This window comes from Diabrotica undecimpunctata, chromosome 6 (assembly GCF_040954645.1).
Source record: "Diabrotica undecimpunctata isolate CICGRU chromosome 6, icDiaUnde3, whole genome shotgun sequence".
Classification (NCBI taxonomy): Eukaryota; Metazoa; Arthropoda; class Insecta; order Coleoptera; family Chrysomelidae; genus Diabrotica; species Diabrotica undecimpunctata.
Window position 1 is genome coordinate 146,980,893 of NC_092808.1, and position 24,082 is coordinate 147,004,974.

The window sequence follows — 24,082 nt, forward strand, 5'->3', positions numbered from 1 at the left end:
CCGAAACAGCTAACAGCAGGTCATCTTCATCGTGTCAATCCTCGATCTTTCAGTCTTTCTGCGTGTTTGAAGGAATGTTGTATCACATTGCTTGTCACCGTCCCAGGATTTACTAATAATTAGGATGGCGTCAAGAACGTAATAGCTTTTCAAACTCTTGATGACACTTAGGTCCATGGGATGAATGAAACTTGTTGTGTTTGCTGGTAGGAAACAAAGTTTAATGTTTTGAAGGCCGCACAATACTGGATGAGCAGAACAATTGCCTACAAGCAGAATATTTTTATTTTGCTTCAAGCTCGACATCCCATTTTCTTATCGCTTCTTAAAAAAATTCCGAAGTCATTTATGCACTCTTGTTTGCTTTGTAGGCTGCGGATAGATTTTTAATGTTTTTAAAGCAACGTGGGTTTTTCGACTTCTCTATCACTAACAATTTTCTCTTCGCTGAACCTGTCTTATTAGGGACTGACTAAACAGGACATTACTAATAAATATTAATAAAAATGCAATATTAATTATTATGGGAACTTATAAAAACATGCAGAGTATAATTTGTTTATGGTAATCGACTTAAACTGCAAATGCCATAGGTGGGCCAAATGATATGGGAAGGAGCTGATCATCAAAGGGGTACATCAAAAAACAAAATTGCGTCCTCTAAAAAATTACGTTAAGGCACATTAAGGCCTAAACATTTCCATGACTAACAGTATTTGCTCTACAGTTAAAAAACGTATTTACTACAATATTCTAAATATATTGACAAAATACGATTATTATTGTATGTAACATTACTCAAAAATCTATTTAGCGTAAAGTATTTAGACATCTATCTATATCTATAAGCGGGGATCCTACAGCTTCTGCCGCTTCCCGCATTTCGATCGCCATCTTTTTCTATCTCTCCAGGTGTCTTCATCAATGGCTCTGTCTTTCATGGTTTCCATAACACCTTGTATCCAAGACTTGGCTGGTCTTCCTCGTTTCCTTCTTACTACTGGATTGTATTCCATAGCTCTTTTTGGCCATCTGTTGTCGTCCATCCTCTGTACGTGTCCATACCATATTAACTGTCTAGTTTCTATTCTTTCAGAAGTTGTATGTACTCTGTTTTTCTTCTAATTTCAGAATTAGGTATACGTTCTACTCTTGATATACGGTAAGCTCTTCTCAGGTAGTCCATTTCAACCGTGTCAACTTTTTTCTTTTCTTTTGCTGTCATTTGCCAACATTCTGCTCCATATGTAAGAATGGGCTCTACAATTACTTTGTAGATAGTCATTTTATTTCCCATAGTAGCTTTGTTGGACCAAAGTATCGAATTCAGAATTTGAACACTCTTCCTGCCTTGTTGCACTCTATAGTCTATATCTCGTTCCGTTGTTCCTTTACTGCAGATAATACTTCCCAAATATTTGTATTCGTAGCACCTTTTCATTTGTCTAATTTCCAAATCCGGGTCTTCGTCTTCACTGCCTCTTCGCATATATTCTGTTTTAGACATATTCATACTCATCCCCCATTTTTCGTATTCATATTTGAGCTTTCTAAGCATATAATCTGCATCTTCTTCACAGCTTGCAATTAGTACTTGATCATCTGCAAAGAACAGCGTTGTCAGATAATGGTTGTTAAGCTTCAACCCCATTCCCGCACATTTTTGTCTCCATTGGTGCAGTGCTTCTTGGATATATATTTTAAATAGGGTGGGGGAAAGACAACATCCTTGTCTCAAGCCTTTCGTTACTGTAAATACCCTTGAGAAAGTATATCCTGTTTTTACAGTGCTTTGAGGACATTTATAGATGTTCAGTATTGCTTTTAGATATGTTTTACTAAGGTCCGTTTTCGTCAAGACACTAAATAAGAGTTTTAAAGGAACTGTATCATAAGCCTTCTCCAGATCTATAAATACCAGATGCGTAGGGAGGTTTCGAGCTGTTCGTTTTTCAATTACTTGTTGAAGGGTAAATGTGTTGTCCACGCACGATCTTCCTGCTCTGAAGCCGCTTTGTTCTTTAATTTCTTTATACTCCTCTTCTATTCTTCTTTACAATATACGACCATATAACCTTCCCAGCGAGCTAGTTACGCTAATGCCTCTATAATTTCCGCATTCTTTTCTGTCTTCCTTTTTATAAATGGGGCTAATGTGGGCCAAATTCCAATCGTCTGGAATCGTTTGGCCTTCAATTAAGCATTTATTAAAAATATTCACTAAGCTTTCCAAAAGAGCATCCGGTCCATGTTTCACCAACTCGATGGGAATGTCTCCAGGCCCGGATGTTTTTCCATTTTTCATTTGTTTCAATTCTTTTTTCAGTTCTTCTTTGTTTATCTTATGCACCTCTGAGTTTTCTGTCATTGAGATATGGTCAGGTCTTTCCATAAATTCGTGCCTACTTTCTGTTAATAGCGTTTCGTAATATTTTTCCCACTTTTTATTTTGAATCAGGTTTATATTTCCCTCATCTTTTCTTTCTTTTCTAATACTTTTTATGAATTTCCAAGCTTGTGTCACTTTGGTTTCTCCTAAGCATCGGTCCATCTCTTCGCATTTCTCTTCCCACATTTCGTTTTTTCTTTTAGTGACTTCCTTTTTTGCTTCCCTGTTGAGTCTGCTGTAAATTCTGCGGTCTTCTGAGTCTTTCGTGGATAGCCATGTTTGATAAGCTTTTTCTTTGTCTTTAATTAATTTTCCTACTTCTTCGTTCCACCACTCAGGATTTTTTCTTTTGTCAGCTTCTTCGTACCCCAATGCCTCTTTGGCCGCCTGATGAATACAATTTTTTATATCTTGATATTCTTTTTCGGCTGTTTCTCTTCGAGTTAAGTGAGTTAGTTTTTAAGTATTTATACATACATTTTTTAAAGTTAACAGATGCCTAGTTTACCAAACTATTCTTCCTGGACAAGTTAAGAGTAGTTCGAAAATGATATACATTAAATGTTTGAAATACACGTCCCAAGGGAAATAATTTCTAAACTAGCATTAAGCGACCCTTGGTGAATTTCATTATATATGACATTTATTGATATCCATAAACCGTTTGATAAATTAAAACCATAAAATACGAACAGACTGCTCATAATAGCCCGGAAATATGATAATTTGCAGTACATTAACTGCACTTGGTAGCTGATTAATATACGGATTATGATTATATAACTCATCAGCTAAATTTATTAAGCTCTAATTATTATTAATTACTTCTTCTAGTTATTTACTTTATAATGTTCCATAAAATTCTGTTGCTATTTTATAACGAGCCATCATTATTGAAATCGACCATGGAATAAACGTTTCTTATTTTAGGTGGTTAGTAAAACCCCTATAAAAAATTTAAAATGAATAAAGACTTATAACCTTACTTTTTTAGAATAGATCAAGCTCTTAGAATCTTAAACAAGGTCATTTAAAGAGTTCTCTCTTTTGAGATGTTTATAGCTTTTTTAGGCACATGAAAATCGAGCAAAATATGTTAGCACAAGAAACTAACTGTATTAGAAGCGAGAATTCCATCCACGCCATTAGTATTTAATATAAACAGACTTAGGTAAATATGTATGTTCAAACGTATAGTATATGCTCATAAATATGCACGATTTTTATCAAGGAAATGTAAAAAAAATGATTTTTGTCAATAAAATGTTGCATAATTCAACATAACATTCAACAAAATACACTATGAATTTTGAAGTCTATTTTTGTATAAAATAGGTTAAACAAAAAGTTAAAAAAGTACTTGTACTTTTTATTCTTTAAATTTATTATAAAAACAGTTCACAATTAAATATTTCTTAAAATTTTCTATTAAAAATTTATATTCTAAAAGGTGGCATTCTGATTTTTGTAGAAAAAATTGTGCGAGAACTTCAGCAATAATAATTGACTTTCTCTCCCCAAATAAAAAAAAAATTAAATACGTAAAAATTACTTAAACATCGATTTTTCGTGGATTACATTAGTAATCCATACGTACTGCAGCTCTGGAAAAGCACTATTATTTGAAAATATTGTTATGGTTGTAATGAGGTTTTAATAATACCACTGCATTCTATAATTGGCTTCATTTTATAAGTAAAATCTACATTAAATTAAAAAAAAACATTACATATGTAATGATTGTGCAGATTGGTAGCTATAGGTAAGAGAGAGCAGAAAGAGAAACATAATTAGGTATATAGGTATATGGTGTATCGTTTGCTGTATATAAACAACATTTGACCTGTAATAGGAGTATAGTAAATGAAGGATTGAATCAATATTTTGATGAAAATGTATATTTTTATATATGTATAAAAGGAGTTGAATGCAAAAATTTTTTTACACATACTCTGCAGTAAAATTCATTGTTTATTTTGTTATTAATATAAAAATGCAATACAAATTAAAATGTTATATTCATAAGTATTTAAAAATGACAATAATATACATAAAAAAATACACTACAATACAGGGCAACATAATTCAATATAATAATACAATACAAATTAAAATGCAATATTCATAAGTATTTAAAAATGACAATAATATACATAACTTTTCTACTTACGCATATGTTTAATTTACCATGATAATAATATTAATAAAAAAGCCCTCCCCGAGTGGGAATCGAACCCCGGTCTCCCGCGTAACAGGCGGGGATACTGACTACTATACTCCGAGGACTACATTAATGATTTTTAAAACTTTCTATCAAAATGACGTGTCACGATAGGATTGATTGATTTCCTTACTTTTGACAAAACATAACCTAAGAGATGACAAAGATTAAAAAATATTGTTTGGTGATACAACTGTCAATTTATATGACATTGACAAATACAATATTTAATTGTTGTTTGTTCTGTATATAAGTACATATTTGAACTTTCTTGAGATATTTACAAGTTTTAATTTATAATTTAACTTGCCTAACGAGGCTTGTTACTCCTGTGCAAATTTCCAAAGTCGAACGCGCGTATAGAAGTATAACTTCAAAAACCAACAACTCGGATTATGTTGTAAATTTTCATTTTATTTTAAAATTTAGCATTTTTGCGTATATTACATATATTTAATAAAAGTTTCCGTGGGGTTTTTAAATATTTAAAAAATAAAAAAGGAAATTCATTTTGGGATTCGAACTCACATAGACCAGCATATGAATCAAACACGTAAAATATTTGCCAGTTAGACTTGACACAAACGTATTTCAAAATTGACAGTTCTCGATCATACAGTGATTTATTGAGATTATTATTTTAAAATACAAAATACTAAAATAATTATAAACATTTAATAAATAATACAAACATATCACATAAATAATAATATTAATAAATATTATATTATATATATATATATATATATATATATAAATATATATATATATATATATATATATATATATATAAATATATATATATATATATATATATATATATATATATATATATATATATAATATTAAATATATATACAAAAGGAACATTTTTATTCTCTAGAGAGGAAGAGAGAGAAAATATATCTTCTGTCTCTCTCTTACTCATTATCTTACATATGTAATGATTTCACCGATTCACTCCCATACAAATTTCCAACGTCGAGCGCGCGTATAGAAGTATAACTTCAATAATACAAATAATGAAAATTAAAAAACAAATACTATAAATCAAAGTTACCTATAACCAAACGTTACAAACCAAACAAGGTTCTATAATATCCTAAATATAACATCTTAATCTGATCCAGACTGCATGTTCTGTTTTATCGCAGCACAATGTACCCATATTTGCTTCAAATGTCCTGGGCAAGTTAACTGATCACAGCTGCTGCACCATTTTTTTGGGCTCTTATTCCTTGCTCTCCACAAATATGACAACGTCCAAAGACGTTCCGATCGAGTCGGAACTTTTTTAGGACTTTTCTTATTTATTTCTAAAAGAAATTTAATTTTTTCTTTTATTTCTGCTGATGTGTGAATGTTGTATAGTCGCCTTAACATCAGTCTCAAACGAAATGTCCTGAAGAAAAGTGCTTCTTGGGAATGATGCTTCTTGATATATTTAATAATTTAAAGAACACGGTGAGTGACCAACGTCTAGGGTTTTGGGAACATCATATTGTGCACACAAGAGGTCAACCAGATCCACACCGAATTTTGTTTTGTTGTAATCCGTTAATATTTCGGGTTTGTTCTTGTTTTCTGTTTCAGGATCAATACTATCATCATGGTGCATAGTTAAAACAGCTAATACGACCTTTTTTTTTAAACGTACGTTAGCAAGGTACATTTTTCTTGGAGGAAACCGAATAGTGAAGAATGTATGTCTCTGTTTGAAAAATGTATGTCTCTGAGTGAATAGATAATCGCTTTTACAGCAAGTCCATGGCCAAAGGTATACTGGTAAACCAGTTATTCATGGTTACATTTCTGTCCGTTCCTTCTATGGGTTTAACCATTCTCTTAACAACCTCTGCGCTAATCCAATCAGTTTCAAAAGAACCAGTTGGTTGTGTCCCACAGTAAATCTCCATATCAGTATATCTCCAGTATATGCATACTTTCTATTTACTCACGCAAATATTTTTATACCATATTTGAATGGTTTACTGGATTTATTGACGGAATTGACATTTTCCCCTAAAAGCAAGTAATTGCTCGTCAACTGTTAAATAATCTGAAGGTGTAAATTTTTTTTTACAATTTTCAATAAAAAGTCCAAAAAGTCTCGTAAAGGAGCAAGTTTATCCAGCTCTCTCTTTCGTTGTCTAGAATTAAAGTCGTCAAACCACAAACATCTTAGTAGAAATCGGAAATGATTTAAAGACATTGTCAAGTAAATAGCTTCAACACCAGCATCTTTCTTATTATCCCACATTTGCAAAATATTTAGTCTCCAGATTTTAGAACACCTGCTAAAAAGAGTATACCAATAAGTCTAAAAATCTCTTCGACGTTGGTCATTTTAGCATCTCTGTAGCGTTGGAAATTTGTTCTTACCTTCTCAATATAGATGTTGGTACAACGCGTAATTTCTTTAACGATCATCTAGCATACATTTAAAACATTCAAACTGTGTTTTTGCGTTTCTAGCTTTCCTTATTGGTCTTGGTAACTTCAAAACAATATTTGTTGCACGAGTTCTTGTAATCCGCAGAACACATTTTACTACACTTTGTTTTTTTGTCTTTGCCAAGATAGTGTTTTGAAATTATTTTTTCTTCACCTTCTTCCCCTTGAACCTCTTTATCACAGCCTTGTTCCGATTCTTGTTCAGATATGGTACATTCTTGTTTTAGAACATCATCAGATACATATTGCTCAACATTATAGTCATCTGAGCAGCTGTCGTCACCACGACAATCTATATTCGGCCCCTGTTCGTTCTCTATTTCATTATTCCATTCCATCAGCATTTTTTCAAAATTAGAGTCGCCGAATCTTACTTTTTTGGTCAGAACATTGCTGATAACTAAAACAAAAATAAAAAATAAATATTTGTTACTCTTTTTCACGCAGAAAACTTACCTCAGGCTATGGCTCCACGAGCGACAGATTGTCGCTAACAGTGGCAGTAAATTGTAGCGTGATTAATGAAAACAACAACAGTGATACTGAGTGGCTCCACGCACTGTAGATTGTCGCTTCGTTTCGAGACCGAGACGCGTCGTCAAGGTCGTGTCGCGTTCGAATAGATCCGGACCTATTTTTTAGCAGTAATTTGCAGCGCGTTTGTGGCTCCACTAGCAGTAATTTGTCGCTTGTAGCGGTAATTGCCATTTAATCGGATAATTTTATTCTTGTTTGTTTATTTCTCTGTATTTGTTAAGTTGTATTATAATATTCGTAATGGAAACATTTTTTGAGTTTGATAATGAACTATTAATAATAGAAGTGCAAAGAAATGACTTTATATGAAAATCAATGGATGGTTTTTTTTTCAATCGCATTATCCTTATCAAACTGTACTTTATAATAGATGCCATTATTAAACAAGAAAAAGTTGAATAGAGAGAATAAACAGTTTTTATTGATTTCCCGAAAATGTATTTTTTGGATTTCCTTCTTCGAACTGGTGATTCATTTTTATATAAGTGGTTGTCTAATCATATCATATAAATAAAATTTTAATAGTAATTGTTAATAGTAAAATTTTATTATCCTTCAGTACTAATGTTTCGTTTTCGATAGCTTGGCGTGATTCATAAATAAAGGAATGCAACAAAGCAGATTTTATGTCGCATCAGATTTTTTTTAATTATTGTAACATAAAAAAGAAAGTTAGATATTGGAACAGGAAGATTCATTACATATTCATATATAGATGTAGAGGATTATAAAATATGTAATTTGAAATCTTACGTTAAGGTAATTGCTAATTTTTCTTCTGGGCTTAGGCTATCACGCCTTGATGTATCCTGTTTTCGTATGACATCTTCTATTTCACATAATAAAAAATTAAAAGAAGACACTGACATCCTGTAATATTCAAAAAACGTATCAGGATATTCTTTTAATTTGTTGTGTAAAAAAACAAATTTTCCCTCTGTCTGTCTAGGCACTAGAACAGGGTGAATCCATCATTTCCGTTGTTTTTTAACCCTACGTTAACGGCACAATGCCAATATTAAAGCAACGTTTTGTTCAAATGATAGATTATCCATACTATATTATTGTATTATTGGTTTGAATTTATTTTACTTATTTATTTTATCTGCTATATACACGGACACTATATACACGGATAAGATACCACTAATTGTAGCTGCGTCATATTAACGCTCATGGAGCCACTACAAGATCAAAACGCGGCGATATGCACGCTGTAAACTGTCGCTCGTGGAGCCATGATTTTACTGCTTTACTGCCGCCGTAATTTTACTGCTACTGCTAGCGACAATCTGTCGCTCGTGGAGCCATAGCCTTAACGACCGAATACAAAATATAATTTTTAGTTTAGGGTTACGTAAGTACACGCGTGGATTAAAATGGTAACAGAATACAATCTATTTCTTACATTGACACACATAAAGCGATAGTTGCATACTAAAACAGTTCCTTATACTATGCTCTAAAGGTATAAGGAGATAGGTAACTTTATATACAGTATAGTCCGAATAGCAATATTATAAAGTTCAATGGACTACGTATGTAATCCGCGCGTGTATTAGAGGACTTTAAAAAATTTACAATGTAAAATTCTTATGCGATATCCTTTATCTCGAGTATAATGAAATTTGATGGGCTGTTTTATTGTGTTATAAAGATTTGCTGGAGAAATTATGAAGGTTCTAGGTGTAATATAAATGGTTACAAAACATTGAATAAGAAAAGGCTTGCTTCTCCCTGTTTTTTGTATTTATTGCTATTTTGCAGCAAGAGTAATAAATTAAAATATTTTAACCATCAGCATCTTATAAAAAATTAATTTGTCGCTGTTTTATTTTATTACGACTTTGCTTCAAAATAAATCGTTGAGTTATAAGCAAGAAAATTAAAAATCGATGTTTTTAGTAATTTTTAAATATTTTATTTTTTTATTATTTTTCCCGACCCGTTTCTGAGAGAGTATAAGTCAATCATTAGCATCAAGTTATCACACAACTTTTTCTGCAAAAATCTTAATGATATCTCTCACATCCACCTCAAAATCTATCCGCTCTGGTCTATATAGAAATTTATAAATAGAAAAACTGCTTTCGACATCAACTGATGTGATATAAACATATTTTGGGTTGACATTTATCCACATTGGTTTCTTCGGAAAAGTTTTCCCGGAAAATATTTACCACTTGAAAAACCGTAGAAAATCCTACATTTTTGTCAATGGTGTTATTTAATTTTCGTAAAATTTGTGCTCGAATTTTTCCTTAACATTTTTACGAGAAGAAATAAATGTCCACTAAACGAATACTTTCTGAAAATGGGCTTTGCGGTTTTTGTAATTTACTGTTTTGGGTACAAAAGCATAATTTCCTTTCTAAAAATAGATTTCTTGTTTAACAGTTTCATTTTTAAATGTTTTTTGAACAGAAGAAATTTCTAAATCGTTGTCATCAGAGAATACAAAAAGAGTTCAAAATGATTGGTTTAAAAAAATACAGCCCCTAACCAGATTTCCCATTTTGTCTCCACTCGTTGTAGAGGATGTTGTATATTAGGAGACCTGTCTTTATACAATTGAACTCTTAATGGTGCCTTAAAAACATTGTTTTTACACTCGAAATTAAATCATTGACGAGAGCAAATTTTGTTCACATTTCTTCAGCAATCCTGTTAATACCATGTGCTAAATATGTCAAATGAATTTTTCTGGGATAAAATATTCGTAAATTTTTTCCTGCCATCAACTATATGTGAAACAGCATGAGACAAAAAAAGCAAGAGCTTTTCGTAAGGTACAGCAGTTGGAAAACAAAAGTTGGGCAATTCTTTGTTATATTCTACTGCTGCAAGTGTGCCTTAAAAATAAATTTAATAAAGCCAAAAATAAAAAAAAAATTAACCATTGACCTGTGAATCTCCGAAAATCCTCTGAAAAGCTAAATATAATAATCTGCCTGTTTATTTTTAATTTTGACACTCTTTAGTTAAAAACTCAATACTGATTTGCGACTAGCTGTTTACTTTTTTTTTTATCTATGTAGAAGTAATATTAATGTTAATGTTATTAATATAAATAGTAATGTTAAGAATCGCTGTATTGAATAACATTTTTCTTAAAAATTTTTAATTATTTTACATAAAAGAATTCAAAAACTTATTTTTTTTGTTATAACTATTCCAAAATACGTGCTTTTTCTATACCCATTGATACATTGTTCCTTATTTATAAAGGTGTATTTTATGTTTATAATAATATGTCTATACGCTCCCTTGTAAAGTAACGTCAAAAATAATGAGGATGATACGACAATATGGCGAACGTTCTGCTGTGCGTTCACCAAAATTTGTATAGTGTATGTATGTAATCCGTTTCAATAACCGTTAATATTATTATATATGTAGAGTTTTATTGTCAAATCGTCTCTTAATTTGGTTATTTGCATATCTTTAACTAATAAGTTAATTTTATTTATTATAGGTTGTGGAGTATCTTCACCGCAGGCCCAAAGGAGAATAGTAGGAGGCGAGGAAGCTGGATTCGGTACATTCCCATGGCAGGCCTATATAAGAATAGGATCTTCAAGGTAGGAAGTCACTTAGAGACAATAAACTGTAAAGGTTAGCTAAAATGTCGGCGTTAAAATATTTAATTAACAAACAGAAGCTAAATTGATTAGATTTTAGTTTCAGTTAAAACAAAACTTAAAAAATAGGCATAAAAATAGACTTCTTCTTCTTCCTTCTTGTATGTAGGTTTTACAGCCTGTCTCTTCTTCAATATTAGCCTCCTAAATTGTTTAAATTATCGCACCATCTTTTTCTGGGTGTGCCAATACTTCTTTGTCCATTTGGTGACTTATCTCGTGCTATTCGTCTACTATCCTATCCTCTGCCATTCTACTAATGTGTTCGTTCCACTCCTATTTCCGTTTTGTCACCCATCCATTTATGCCTTCTATATTGCAAGCTCTTCTTATGTTTTCGCTTCTCTCCCTATCCAACAGACTTTTTTTTCATATTCGTTGGAGTATTTTCATCTCTGTTGTTTCTAGTAGTCGTCTCGTTTTAAATGTGCCAGGTCTTGTCTCCGTCGTGTATATTAATATAGGTCTAATTGCTGCTTTATAGATTCTTGTTTTTGTGTCTTGTCTTAGGTGTTTGTTCTTCCAGATTGTTTCATTAAGAGATCCCGCCGCTTTACTTGCTTTTAAGCTTTGTTGTCGTATTTCTTCTTCAACATCTCTGTAACTAGTAATATCCATTCCCAGATATCTAAACCTTGCTTTCTTCTTTATTATTTTGCCATCAATTTTGATTTTACATCAAAGTAGGTATTTAGAGGTTGTTATACATATGGTTGTCTTTTCTGCTGATATTATTATATTGTATTTCTTGGCTGTTCTATTGAAGATGTGTATCTTTGTAGCTCGTCTTCTGTCTCGGCGATTAATGCGGCGTCGCCTGCATAACACAATATTTGGATTTCTTTGTTTCTCATTATGTAGCCAAGACCATTACGTACTGCTTGTATTATTTCGTCCATTATTATATTAAAGAAAATTTGGCTTAACGATTCACTCTCTCTAACTCTTTTTTTGTCTTTGCCTTTTTATTTATCTATTTATCTTTGCCTGTATTCGATTATGGAAGTAGATGTTTTCGATGGTTTGTATATCATTTTATACAGTAGGTGCAAGACGTCTTCGACTTGGATGCGATCGAAAGCCTTTGTCAGGTCTAGAAAACATAGATATGCTGATTTATTGTACTCGATGGCCTTTTGTGTAATTTGTCTTAGTACAAATACGGCGCCTACGCAGGATCTTTTGAATCTGAATCCTTGTTATTTATCTGATAAAGTTGTTAGTTTATTGATTTTGTTAATTAGGACTTTTGTGGTAAGCTGTGGTAAGTGCGGTATTGGGATCTTCTTTATCTCCTTTCTTGAACATTGGTATCATTACACCTGACGGAACTGTTTAAAGAAAGGCAAAATAATAATCAACACAATAACGTACCCGATTTAAGCCACGAAATAAAAATCAATTTTCAGGAAGTAGAAATAGCCATAAATTCACATAAAAATAGAAAGACACCAGGACCAGACGGGATAACCAACGAGCTTTTAAAACACGGAGGAGAAAGTATAATCCTACAAATGACAAAACTTATACAAAAACTAATATTGTACTGCAAGATACCAGACGCATGAAGAATCAGCATAATGATACCAATGAAGATCTATACAACCTGTTTTAATACGTCTCCAATTCATATTTAAAAAGTATATAAAAAAATAATATATTTAGGTCTCAAAGAAGTAAATATAACCATCGTTTATGCGAAAAATGAGGTTTTCATGCGTTGTTCTTATTGGAGTTGCCAATCATTAAGCAGCAAGCTTTGAAAATTTTTATAAAATAACACAAAACGGTGTATGTCCCATATTCAAAAGAGCTAAAACTTTCTTGAACCATGCGTATTTTTGTAAATTTTACTACACTGTAAAAGTTCGTCTCATTTTACATGTAGAAAGGTAAAAAAAGTAAGAAGAACTCGGTAAAATAGGGATGTTCACTAATTTTTATATATTGTTAAATTCAATAGGTTATAACATATATAAAAACATAGGAAATATAAAATTGTTTAAAAATATATATTTCTTAAGATAAATCCATTCTTACTTTCAATTCTGATGGAGGCTAGAAAAACGGCTCCTCGCAGCTAGGCTACGTTGTGTGACGTCAGCAGTCGTATCGACAACTTGTTTTGTATACGTATTTACGAAGTGTGACCAGTTCTTTAAGTATTTAATCACTGATAATGAAGCCAAATAAGTGGTGTTTTGTTCCTGGGTGTCTAAATACATCTAAAAACAATTCTGAGAAGATTTTTATTACAGTTCCAAACAATTTAACACCATGTTCACTTAAAATTGTCAAACCACAGGTTTTTATATTTGCATTTTTTTTTCTAACTTGCATAATAACTGCCTTTTCTAGTTTTTCCCTCTCTTTGTAGCAAACACCACTTATTTGGCTTCATTATCATTGTATAAATACTTAAAGAACTGGTTACACTTCGTAAATACTTATACACAACAAGTTGTCGATACGACTGCTGACGTCACACACCGTAGCCTCGCTGCGAGGAGCCGTTTTTCTAGCCTCCATCAAAATTAAAATTAAGAATTGATTTATCTTAAAAAATATATATTTTTAAACAATTTCATGTTTACTATATTTTTATATAATTTATAATCTATTGAATTTAATTGAATTTAACTATATTTAAAAATTAGTGAACATCTAGGGATGTTCACTAATTTTTAAATATTGTTAAATTCAATAGGTTATAACATATATAAAAACATAGAAAATATAAAATTGTTTAAAAATATATATTTCTTAAGATAAATCAATTCTGATGGAGGCTAGAAAAACGGCTCCTCGCAGCTAGGCTACGATGTAAGACGTCAGCAGTCGTATCGACAACTTGTTTTGTATACGTATTTACTAAGTGTGACCAGTTCTTTAAGTATTTAATCACTGATAATGAAGCCAAATAAGTGGTGTTTTGTTCCTGGGTGTCTAAATACATCTAAAAACAATTCTGAGAAGATTTTTATTACAGTTCCAAACAATTTAACACCATATTTACTTAAAATTTTCAAACCACAGGTTTATATTTGCATTTTTTTTTTCTAACTTGCATAATAACTGCCTTTTCTAGTTTTTCCCTCTCTTTGTAGCAAACACCACTTATTTGGCTTCATTATCACTGTATAAATACTTAAAGAACTGGTTACAATTCGTAAATACGTATACACAACAAGTTGTCGATACGACTGCTGACGTCACACACCGTAGCCTCGCTGCGAGGACCCGTTTTTCTAGCCTCCATCAAAATTAAAATTAAGAATTGATTTATCTTAAAAAATATATATTTTTAAACAATTTCATGTTTGCTATATTTTTATATATTTTATAATCTATTGAATTTAATTGAATTTAACTATATTTAAAAATTAGTGAACATCCCTTATCCCATCCCACAACCCTTATAAATCTTATTTAGGGCTGAAAATATTATTTTTCATATATTTTTTAAATACGAATTGGAGACGCATCAATTCAGGTTGTAAAAAAATATGATTAACACTTTAAAACACCCCGAAAAACATTTTTTTGGGCTATAAAGCGGCTTTGTCCGATTTTTGAATGTTAAAGGACTGAGTTGCTTCAAGATATATATATGACCTATAATACACGTTGATTTGATCGATGTTAAAGACTATAAATGAAGAATGTCTCCAAAAATCTCTAAAAGACAGTTTTTCGAGTGTTTGAAGATGGCTTACGGAAAAATTTGGAATAAATCAGAAATATATTTTTTTAATAAAATAGACAAAATAAAAATTAGACCTGAAGCCATTTCCAAACAAAACTTATACATTTTTTTAGTAGTGCGGTAGGGGGTGGGAGGAAGAGGTTCGGGAGGAGGGGTTTCGAGAGGAAGAGGTGGAGGAGGAGAAAATTGAGTCTTATTATTAATCACAGAACATAAAAAAATTTAAAAAATTGAATTCTGGGAGTACGAGCATTTGGTCTACTTACTTGTTTTAGTAGATAATCGTTAGTTATTATTTGTGTTTGCATGGGATTCTTCTGGCTCACTAAATATACTTTCTAAATTAAATATCACTTTGTAGTTTACTTTTAAAGTTTTTTTTTTGGGTTAATAGTCTTAATAGATTGTTATATTTGTCCGTATTGTGTATCTCAATCTCTTATCATGCTGCCAATTATATATTTTTTTTATTTTTGTTATTGCTTTTCATAGCTAAAATTTATAATTATGTACATACCAATAGCATCTTTTTTTTTATAAATTTAAATATTTTGAGTATATTAAATCCGTAGAATGCTTTCTAAAATATATAAAAGGACGAGACAATCATTTTTTTCGAAACTAATGATATAATGTTGATTTAAAATTTCGTATTTAAGCGTATTATTGTTGGGTCTTAATATCAACTGCGTTTCCCCAATCGTGTTGTCTTTACAGATTAATGCATTTCAAATTCGAATTTATGCCCCAAGTTCGGTTACTTCATAACAACCTGATGGAATATCAATTTGATGCAAATTTGGTCGGTCGTTTGGCTCATAATAATAAAAATTTTCACCATCGATGTTTGAAATTTAATAATCCAATGGATCAAGCACAAGAGACACTTGGGAAGTAAACAAGTGATCGTTTGTAGTATACTCTATCCAGAAATTTAGTGTCTCATTATAAAAGTTATTTTAATAACAGCTGTAAAACTGAATAATCCCTTGTAAATACTCTATTGTTGTATAATTATCACAGCTACCAAAGCTGCCAGGACCGGCATAATAGCCAAGCATAGCACAACTGTATGTAGGTATATATAATCAGATCAAATATTATCATTCAAGCATAATGTCAAAAAACTCTTTTTATAAACATACAAATTTCCCATAATTATTGTTATTAATCATTATTTTAAGTCTCAACGAAGAAAATGTTTTGTGTGTGTTTTGTGTTTTATTGGCACTAGTTTTCACACTGGCCAGTCAATTTCATAATGATTTTTTTAGACTATAAGTTATCACTAACTCAGGGGAGTACTGTGTAGTGTCTGTGTTAAGTAAATGTCTTATTACTTTAGTAAAGTCGACTTCATTGTCTTTACAAAGAGACGCTAATTGTATCTGAACGTCTGAGGTCCCTTCGGTAAGAACCGACTTACTCGTTTTAAAAGGTTCATATTTATTCATGTTGACTTGTTATGTTTAAGTTTTCCGTTTCATGTCTGAAAAAGTTGGCAAAAAATGGGAAATATTCTTTATTAATAATTTTACGAAAAAAAATTATTCTTCATTAAAGTTTATGCATCACATAGAAATCATTAACAGATAATCTTATAAAATATTAAGTGGTAGATAGGGAAAATCAAAATAATTAATTAATACTGAAGAGGAAAGTGATTTTAAATTTAGATTTACAAGAAAATGTTATTTTAAAATGTTTGTAGGTATTAAAAATTATGTCCAAGTTTAGATTCATGGCCTTCTAATAATTAAATAATACATTTAAAGTAAAAAGTAAATAAAAAAATACTTTTGCATTACTGTTGATTTTGTATATTGAATAAGGTAAATTAGAAATAAAATTAAAAATTAATGCACCTACTGATACATCATTAAAAGGCCATGAATCTAAATTTAAAAATAATTTTTAAATCCTACAACCAAATTAAAATAACATTTTATGCTGCACCTAAATTTAAAAGCACTTCACTTTTAAGCATAAATCAATATTTTTGATTTTCGGTGTATACCACTTAAACTTTTATAAATTTGATTATTGATTATTGATTTCTATGAAATGCAGAAATGTTTATGAAGAATAGTTTTTTTCATGAAATTAATAATAAAGAAATTTCCCATTTGTTGCCAACTTTTTCAGACATACTTTATACCTAACTAACAATTAAAACACTTCTTTCCTTACATAAGGTATAAAATATAATCATATTTAGCTATATGTATATATCTACATTAATTCATTTTAATTTTTACTTCACCATTTTATTATTTCACTTGCAATTTTTTTAACAAAACAAAAATTGTTTATGACTTTCAAATTTGGATTTATTTAATAAAGAATCGAGACGGAAAATATAATAATTAATTAATTCTAATACTCCATTAGTTTATGTATTTTTTCCCTTAATTATCTAGATATTTATTTAAATTAAATATGTAATGTAAATGACAAATAAAATATAAAATTCGTTAAGCCGGCCCTTTTTACTATTTACCTGAAGAGGCAAATCCCTTTATGGCTTCGACTTTATCAGCGGGATACTTTTAAATTCTGCATAAGTCAGTTCTTATAATTGTGAATGAAGTATACTTGTCAGATCAACAATTGGGATATGACAAATAAGTGGTAATATGTGTAGTAAGTTAAATATTAAAATATACACAACAATTTTTTATTTTCTTTATAATAGTTACCTGCTTTATTTATATTTTTCTAGTTATTTCGTATTTTTGCAAATATCTTTGAACTACTGAAATGTTATGGACTGATGCTCTTGCTCTCTCGTGCTCCTCCACCTTTGATGGTAGAGTTTTGTTCGTCTGCTTGCATGTCATTTTTCTTGTCATTTGATTGAAGATTGTCGACTTTTCTATCCTCTATAGAGCGTTTCACGTTAAGAAAATAACATTAGGCTTATAGAGATCAGTGTTGCCAAAACTCTCAGGAATGCGGTTTACTAGATTGTCGATATATTTTTCGATTTCCATTTTCAATTAACATTTAACTGTAAAGTCAGAATAACAACTGAAGAACCACAAAGCCTTATTATCATTATGTAGTCTCAGAGAACGACATAAAATCGCTGGCATTCGCACACCGTATTATTTTAAGTTGCAATTAGTAATTAGATATATGCATTCCAAGCGGTCCGTTTATTTACTTTTAAATCTTTAATAGCCGGCAAAGTGCATGATTATTTTCTACTGATTTCTATGATTCATGGTATATGATATTCTTACCGAAAAACAAATAAACTGTCGTTACTATAATTAAAATAAGATGAAATAAAATTATCTTTTGTAAATACTATTTATTTATTAAAATCATTTTCCCTACTTTTCATCTCTTGTTTCGAATGGGCACTTTTGGTCAATTACGTTAAAACACGTTAATTTAAGTCATGTCTGTGAAAACGAAAATACGTCATCGCTGCGCCATCGCAAGTATGCCATCGTGGCATCGCTGCGCTTCTATCGTCCATAAGAAATACATGGCCCTATCTCCGCAATGTTATTTTCTTAACGTGGAACGCTGTATAGTTCGGGAGGAACTATCGGTGACCTCCTGTATGACTGAAGCCAGCTTGGTAGTAGTACTGGATTTCGTGGTCGTAGTAGTGCTAGTTATGGTTGTAGTTGACGTGAGGGTATTATTATGCAGGTAGTAGGCAGGAGTATATGTGGCAATAATTTCCATCATCTTGTTTTCCCTTTTCGTGTCCCTAATGATAAACTTGCGTTTTTCTCTGTCCTGGTAGTTCTGAAGTACTATGGCTTTATAAGGAACCTCTAGTTTCGTATAGTTTCCTAAAAGGATTACATTTACGGCTGTACCAACTTCTAAATCTCTTTCTATTGGCACAACTTTCGTTTTCTCTTCTTCGTGAGGCAGTGCTCAGCTTCCTTTTAGCTGTGACCCTTTGGGTAAGTTGGCCAGCAGATGTAGCCTAGTCAAGAGTCCGTGACCCTTACCCCGTAGTGATAACTGTAGCTAATGACAGATTTGACTTTCTGAAGTGTAGTTTCTTTTTTCTTCAAGACAGCGTGACCCAAGATCCGCCTTCGCAGGGGATTTCTCCGTCTTTTTAGGGTATTTCTATGTTGTTTTGATTCACTCGAAGAACATGCCGAGATTTTCTTTTGAAGTATATTTACCGACATAATAGAGGAAATCTTCTTTGTTATGGCTATTCGTAACCTTTCTCGCTACAAAACGATTCAAAGCCTAGTAACAGCTCCTTGCGATATCAAAGTGTACTAATTCTTGTGTATCCAACTTAACCTGGCGTTTCCTTCTATGCTGACGAGGACATAGAACTCTTTATAATTAGAGACGTTCTTGTAAAGGAAAACGACACAAACGTTTCTATTTGGTCTGAGCTGACCGGAAATCCACACGCTGTTGATCTTAGCTCAGCAGATATACACTGACTTTTGGACATGCTGCCACCAGTTTTATTCTCGGACACTTCGGCCTCGTTGCTTTTTGGTTCTTGTATAGTCTGATAAGCTGCTACAACGGCGTTCTTGAGAAATACTTTATTTAAATTTTTACTGTATTTTCATTATTTTGTACATTTCTACAATTTTAGACATCGACTACCAATGTCTACAATTGTAGAAATTATTTTTTTCATATACGTAAGGTAGCAAATTTTGAAAAAACCATTCGAGGTTGTTAATAATCATATTTTAGCAAGATATTAGCCAAAAAATAATTCTTACCTGTGTAAAGAAAAACTCGTTAGTGAAAGGGTTCATCAAAAAATATTTTAATAAAAATTAAATTTTTAAAATGTGAAGTACATAAACTACCTCTTTATATAACAGAGGTGTCAAACTTTTACCGTTCATATGCCATTGTTGATGAACAGTTTTCAATTATTATTATTTAATAATTTATGATTTTAGTACAACCAAATTTAGCAACCGTAATGGGTTGACAACTATGACAAGATACCGTTGAAAAATTTAACAGCAATGGTGCAGTGACCTATGAAAACATGGACGAACAAAAACTAGTCCGACAAAGGAAAACTAAATGTGTAATTGTTATTAATTACTGAAAGCTCACACACAAGTATAAGGAGTATTTTTAAAGAACAAGAACTTAATCACTACTCAAGTGTAAGATGAGTTGCAGAATTAGTAGTTTTCTTTTGTGAGGATCCTTTGTGTATACAAAAGACAAACTAAATTACTAATCTTTATTACAGATTTCAAGATCTATTACAAAGTTCCATGATTTTAGGTGCGGGGGTTCCCTAGTCAGCAGACGTCACGTGGTTACAGCCGGTCATTGCGTTGCTCGAGCAACCCCACGACAAGTACACGTCACATTGGGAGACTACGTCATCAATTCGGCAGTGGAACCGCTTCCGGCCTACACGTTTGGAGTTTCCACCATACAGGTTTGGATGTTTATATTTCCAAAATAATTTCTATGGCAGTTACGAGGTATCTATATTTTATCAAATTTGTAGAATTTGAGGTTGTTTTTAAAACAAGTTTCTAGGTAAAAAATAAATTAAAGAGGAACTAAAAACATTTTAGTTATGAGAATTCAAATTCGAATGTTTCCATATTCTTTTTGTTACTTGGGGAATTTCTGTCGTTCATGTTTTCGCAAACAAGTTTAAGTTTCCGCAAGTTATTTGTGATCGTGCTCTATCTTCGCCGGTTCACTGTTATCTTAGAATAGAGAACGGGTTGATATTATACTAGAAAAGCCACCCACGTAGATTAAGTTCCAAAGAAATATACTCTAAAGGGTAAAATAATTATTAGTTTTAGTCAAACAAATTATTTGTGTAGAAGAAACTAGTTTATTTTCTGAAAGGTTTTTAGTTTTTAGTATAGTTTATAGAGTAAAAAAAAAATAAGTATAAAATATTTGTTTATTTGTAATAAATATTTGTACAGTGAAAATAGTAATCACTGGAGCTATTTATGCTAGGGTGGAAAAAAAGGACAATGAAATGATGTTTTAGGACCATGCGAAGAGGACAAGATCAAGAATAATGGAAAATTATTACCTGAATTCTGTTTAGAGATGATGATCATAAATGAACATTTTCAACATAAAAAGATACATAAGATCACAATAGAAGTCATATCAAGTAATGAACAATTAATTATTGAATACATTATAGTGCACAAACAGAGAGCTGGATATGGGACTTAAGGGTGAGAACATACTATGAAATAGGCAGTGACGACTACTTACTGGAAAATACATTTAACAGCAAAAGCATAGAAATAAAATTATAGAGGACAAGAATAAGAAATACAAGGAAGTAATTAGAATACATAAACTAAGGGAAGAATTAACCAAAATCAGTTTAGTTAGAGAAGAAAATGGACAAAGAAGGAGAAGAAACAGAAATAGTATAAGAAGGATGTAGAAAAATTTAGAAAAACTATAATAAATACTACAAATCCAGTATGTGTGACAACAAGAAATAAAAGAAAAGAGACACATACACCATGGTGGAATAAAGAGGTAAAAACCGAAATAAAAAAAAAAGAAGTTGTGGGAAGAATTCTCGGAAGTAACAAACATAGGAAAAATACAGAATACAGACAAAAAAACTTATGATATAGTCAAAAATGAGGAAAGAAAAGCTATGACAAGTTCGGAGAAAAAAATTGAAGAAAACAGTAAAGGTGAATTACCGGCCGGATCGCCCTGATTGGGACGCAACATCGGCACCCAATCTCTCATTCACACAATTCTCACGCATTATAGCACTTTCTCACTACGACTAAACTCTTCTCTCCCTCAGTTCCCCCCTGTTCATGTTTAATCTCGCCCCTTCTCATTATGCCTTATCTTCTTGCTTGTTCCTGGGCACCCTGCCTCCCTTCTGGTTACCTTTCTTCTTGTTCCTTTCTCTTCAACGTTCACTTTACGTATGTTTGAGCTACTCTACACGAATCTAACCACCTAAGCATTTCCGTGACTGATTGCACCCTACTTCCTAGCTCTCTGTCAAGCAGGCTTTTTTCATCTATCCATCTATTGCATATGTGTATGCGATATATAGTGTGTGAGACAGTGTCCGATATTTCACAGTACAGGCATTTGTCATTTTCTGCCTTTCTAAATCTGTAAAGGTATGCCCTAAAGCAACCATGTCCAGTGAGCGACTTCGTCGACTGCGTCACACTTTTCATCTCGTCCCATTCCTCTTGCCACACCTTTATGGACCTCTCACTTTCTTCTTTTTTTAAACATTCTGTTGTTATGTCTTTATTTAATCTGTCGTATATTCTTCCTCTTTCCTTTACTAGCACGTGCATCGGTATACACCCGGTTCTTCCTATCTGCTCGTGTGAGCTGCTTTCTATACGCCTTTGTTAAAACTGCAGTGCTCCAGACAGGCGCAGCGTAGAGGACGATCGATTGCACAACAGAATGAAGGGCCCTCCTCCTCTCAGTTTTGGCTCCTCCGATGTTGGGCATGATCCCTTCCAATGCGGCGGATCTCACCGCAGCTCTTTGAGTCACCACTTTTACGTGCTCCCCCCCCTTTTCGTTTTGACTCAGAGTCACCCCTAAATACCTCACGCATTTCTTTGGGACCACTCTCTTTCCTACACATTCGAATGTTATCCTTGGTCCCTTAAGAACTATAATTTCGGCCTTACCTACAGCCAGTTCTAGCTCATGCTTTTTCATCTATTCCTTGACTTAATCGCATGTACGCTATGCACCAAAGATAAGGTCCTCCCTGTTCCGCGTCACTACCAGCATAGCGAGGTCTTCCGCAAATGCGGAAGGAGTTATACCCTCTCCGTATTGTTGGCTCACAACCCCGTTATATGCCAAGTTCGACAGCGTAAGAAGCTAGTCTAGAGGATACTTTGCGTGGTGATTATTGTAAAGAAAAATAGAAAGGACGTTATTATTTGTAACTTTGTTAGTGATGTTGTATCAAAGAAATATCTTCTTTTTTTGGAATTAATCAAATTGTTTGTTGTAGGTTCTCTCTCAAATTGACCCTCAATCTTCATTGTAGCTTACAAATTACAGTTGTGTTGATTGGAGCTCACATTTTTTACTTTTTTGAAAATCATGCGATTTTTCTCAAATATTCTTCTTCTTCTTAAAGTGCCCTCTCCGCTACGGAGTTTGGCAATCATCATTGCTACTCGTTTCTTTGAAGCTGTTGCTTTAAATAATTGGTTAGATGTGCACTGGAACCAGTCTCTTAAATTGCGCAGCCAAGTTATACGTCGTCTCTCCATGCTTGGTTTGCCCTGAATCTTTCCTTGGATAATTAACTGGAGCAATTGGTACTTTTTCCCTCTCATGACATGACCAAGATATTCCAATTTTCTTCTCTTGATGGTGATCAACAGCTCCCGTTCTTTGTTCATTCTTCGAAGAACTACACTATTTGTTATTTTGTCTGTCCAAGGTATTTTTAAAATTCTTCTGTATATCCACATTTCTAAGGCCTCTAGTTTATTGGTATTGCTCTTGTTTAAAGTCTAAGTCTCTACTCCGTACAGCAGTATCGAGAAGATATAGCATCTAACCAATCTCATTTTCGGGTTTAAGTTAATGTCATGACTTCCCAGAATGTCCTTCATATTAACAAAAGCAGCTTGAGCCTTTCCAATTCTAGTTTTTATTTCTTCTGTGATGTCATTGTTGTTATTAATGCTTGTTTCCAAATATTTATATTTGTGCACCCGTTCGATTTCGTTATTGTAAATGTACAGGTTTGCATTCAATCTTTTGTTTTTTTTTAAATAATCATGAATTTCGTCTTCTTGACGTTCATTGTTAACCCTTTCTCTTCATCTTCTTCTCAAATATTATTCCTTATAAATTTCTTGGTTAGTTAATTATACAGTATTAAAAACTGTATAAATTTTTAAGCGACTAAAAGAGTAGAATTAATATTGTTCTGAAGCTATTTTCTTGTGGCATTTTAAAGTAATTACTATTTAAATAGGAATAAGCCACAATTAAAGGTTATAATACGTTTATTGACGTTTCAATTTCCACTTTGGAAATCGTTCTCAAAATACAAACATTAGTTTGTATTTTGAGAACGATTACAGGTCAAATGTTGTTTATATACAGCAAACGATGCACCATATACCTATATACCTAAT

General features: G+C 32.1%; 1 protein-coding gene across 2 annotated transcripts in view; it reads left to right on the forward strand.

Annotated features, from left to right (window-relative positions):
- Window positions 1-24,082, forward strand: part of LOC140444073 (uncharacterized) — a 112,112-nt gene that overhangs the window by 71,747 nt on the left and 16,283 nt on the right. For both annotated transcript variants that reach the window (XM_072535701.1, XM_072535702.1), the window contains 2 exons: window positions 11,077-11,182; window positions 20,205-20,364. In XM_072535701.1, the coding sequence (XP_072391802.1) occupies window positions 11,077-11,182; window positions 20,205-20,364 (266 nt within the window). The remainder of the gene's footprint in view (window positions 1-11,076; window positions 11,183-20,204; window positions 20,365-24,082) is intronic.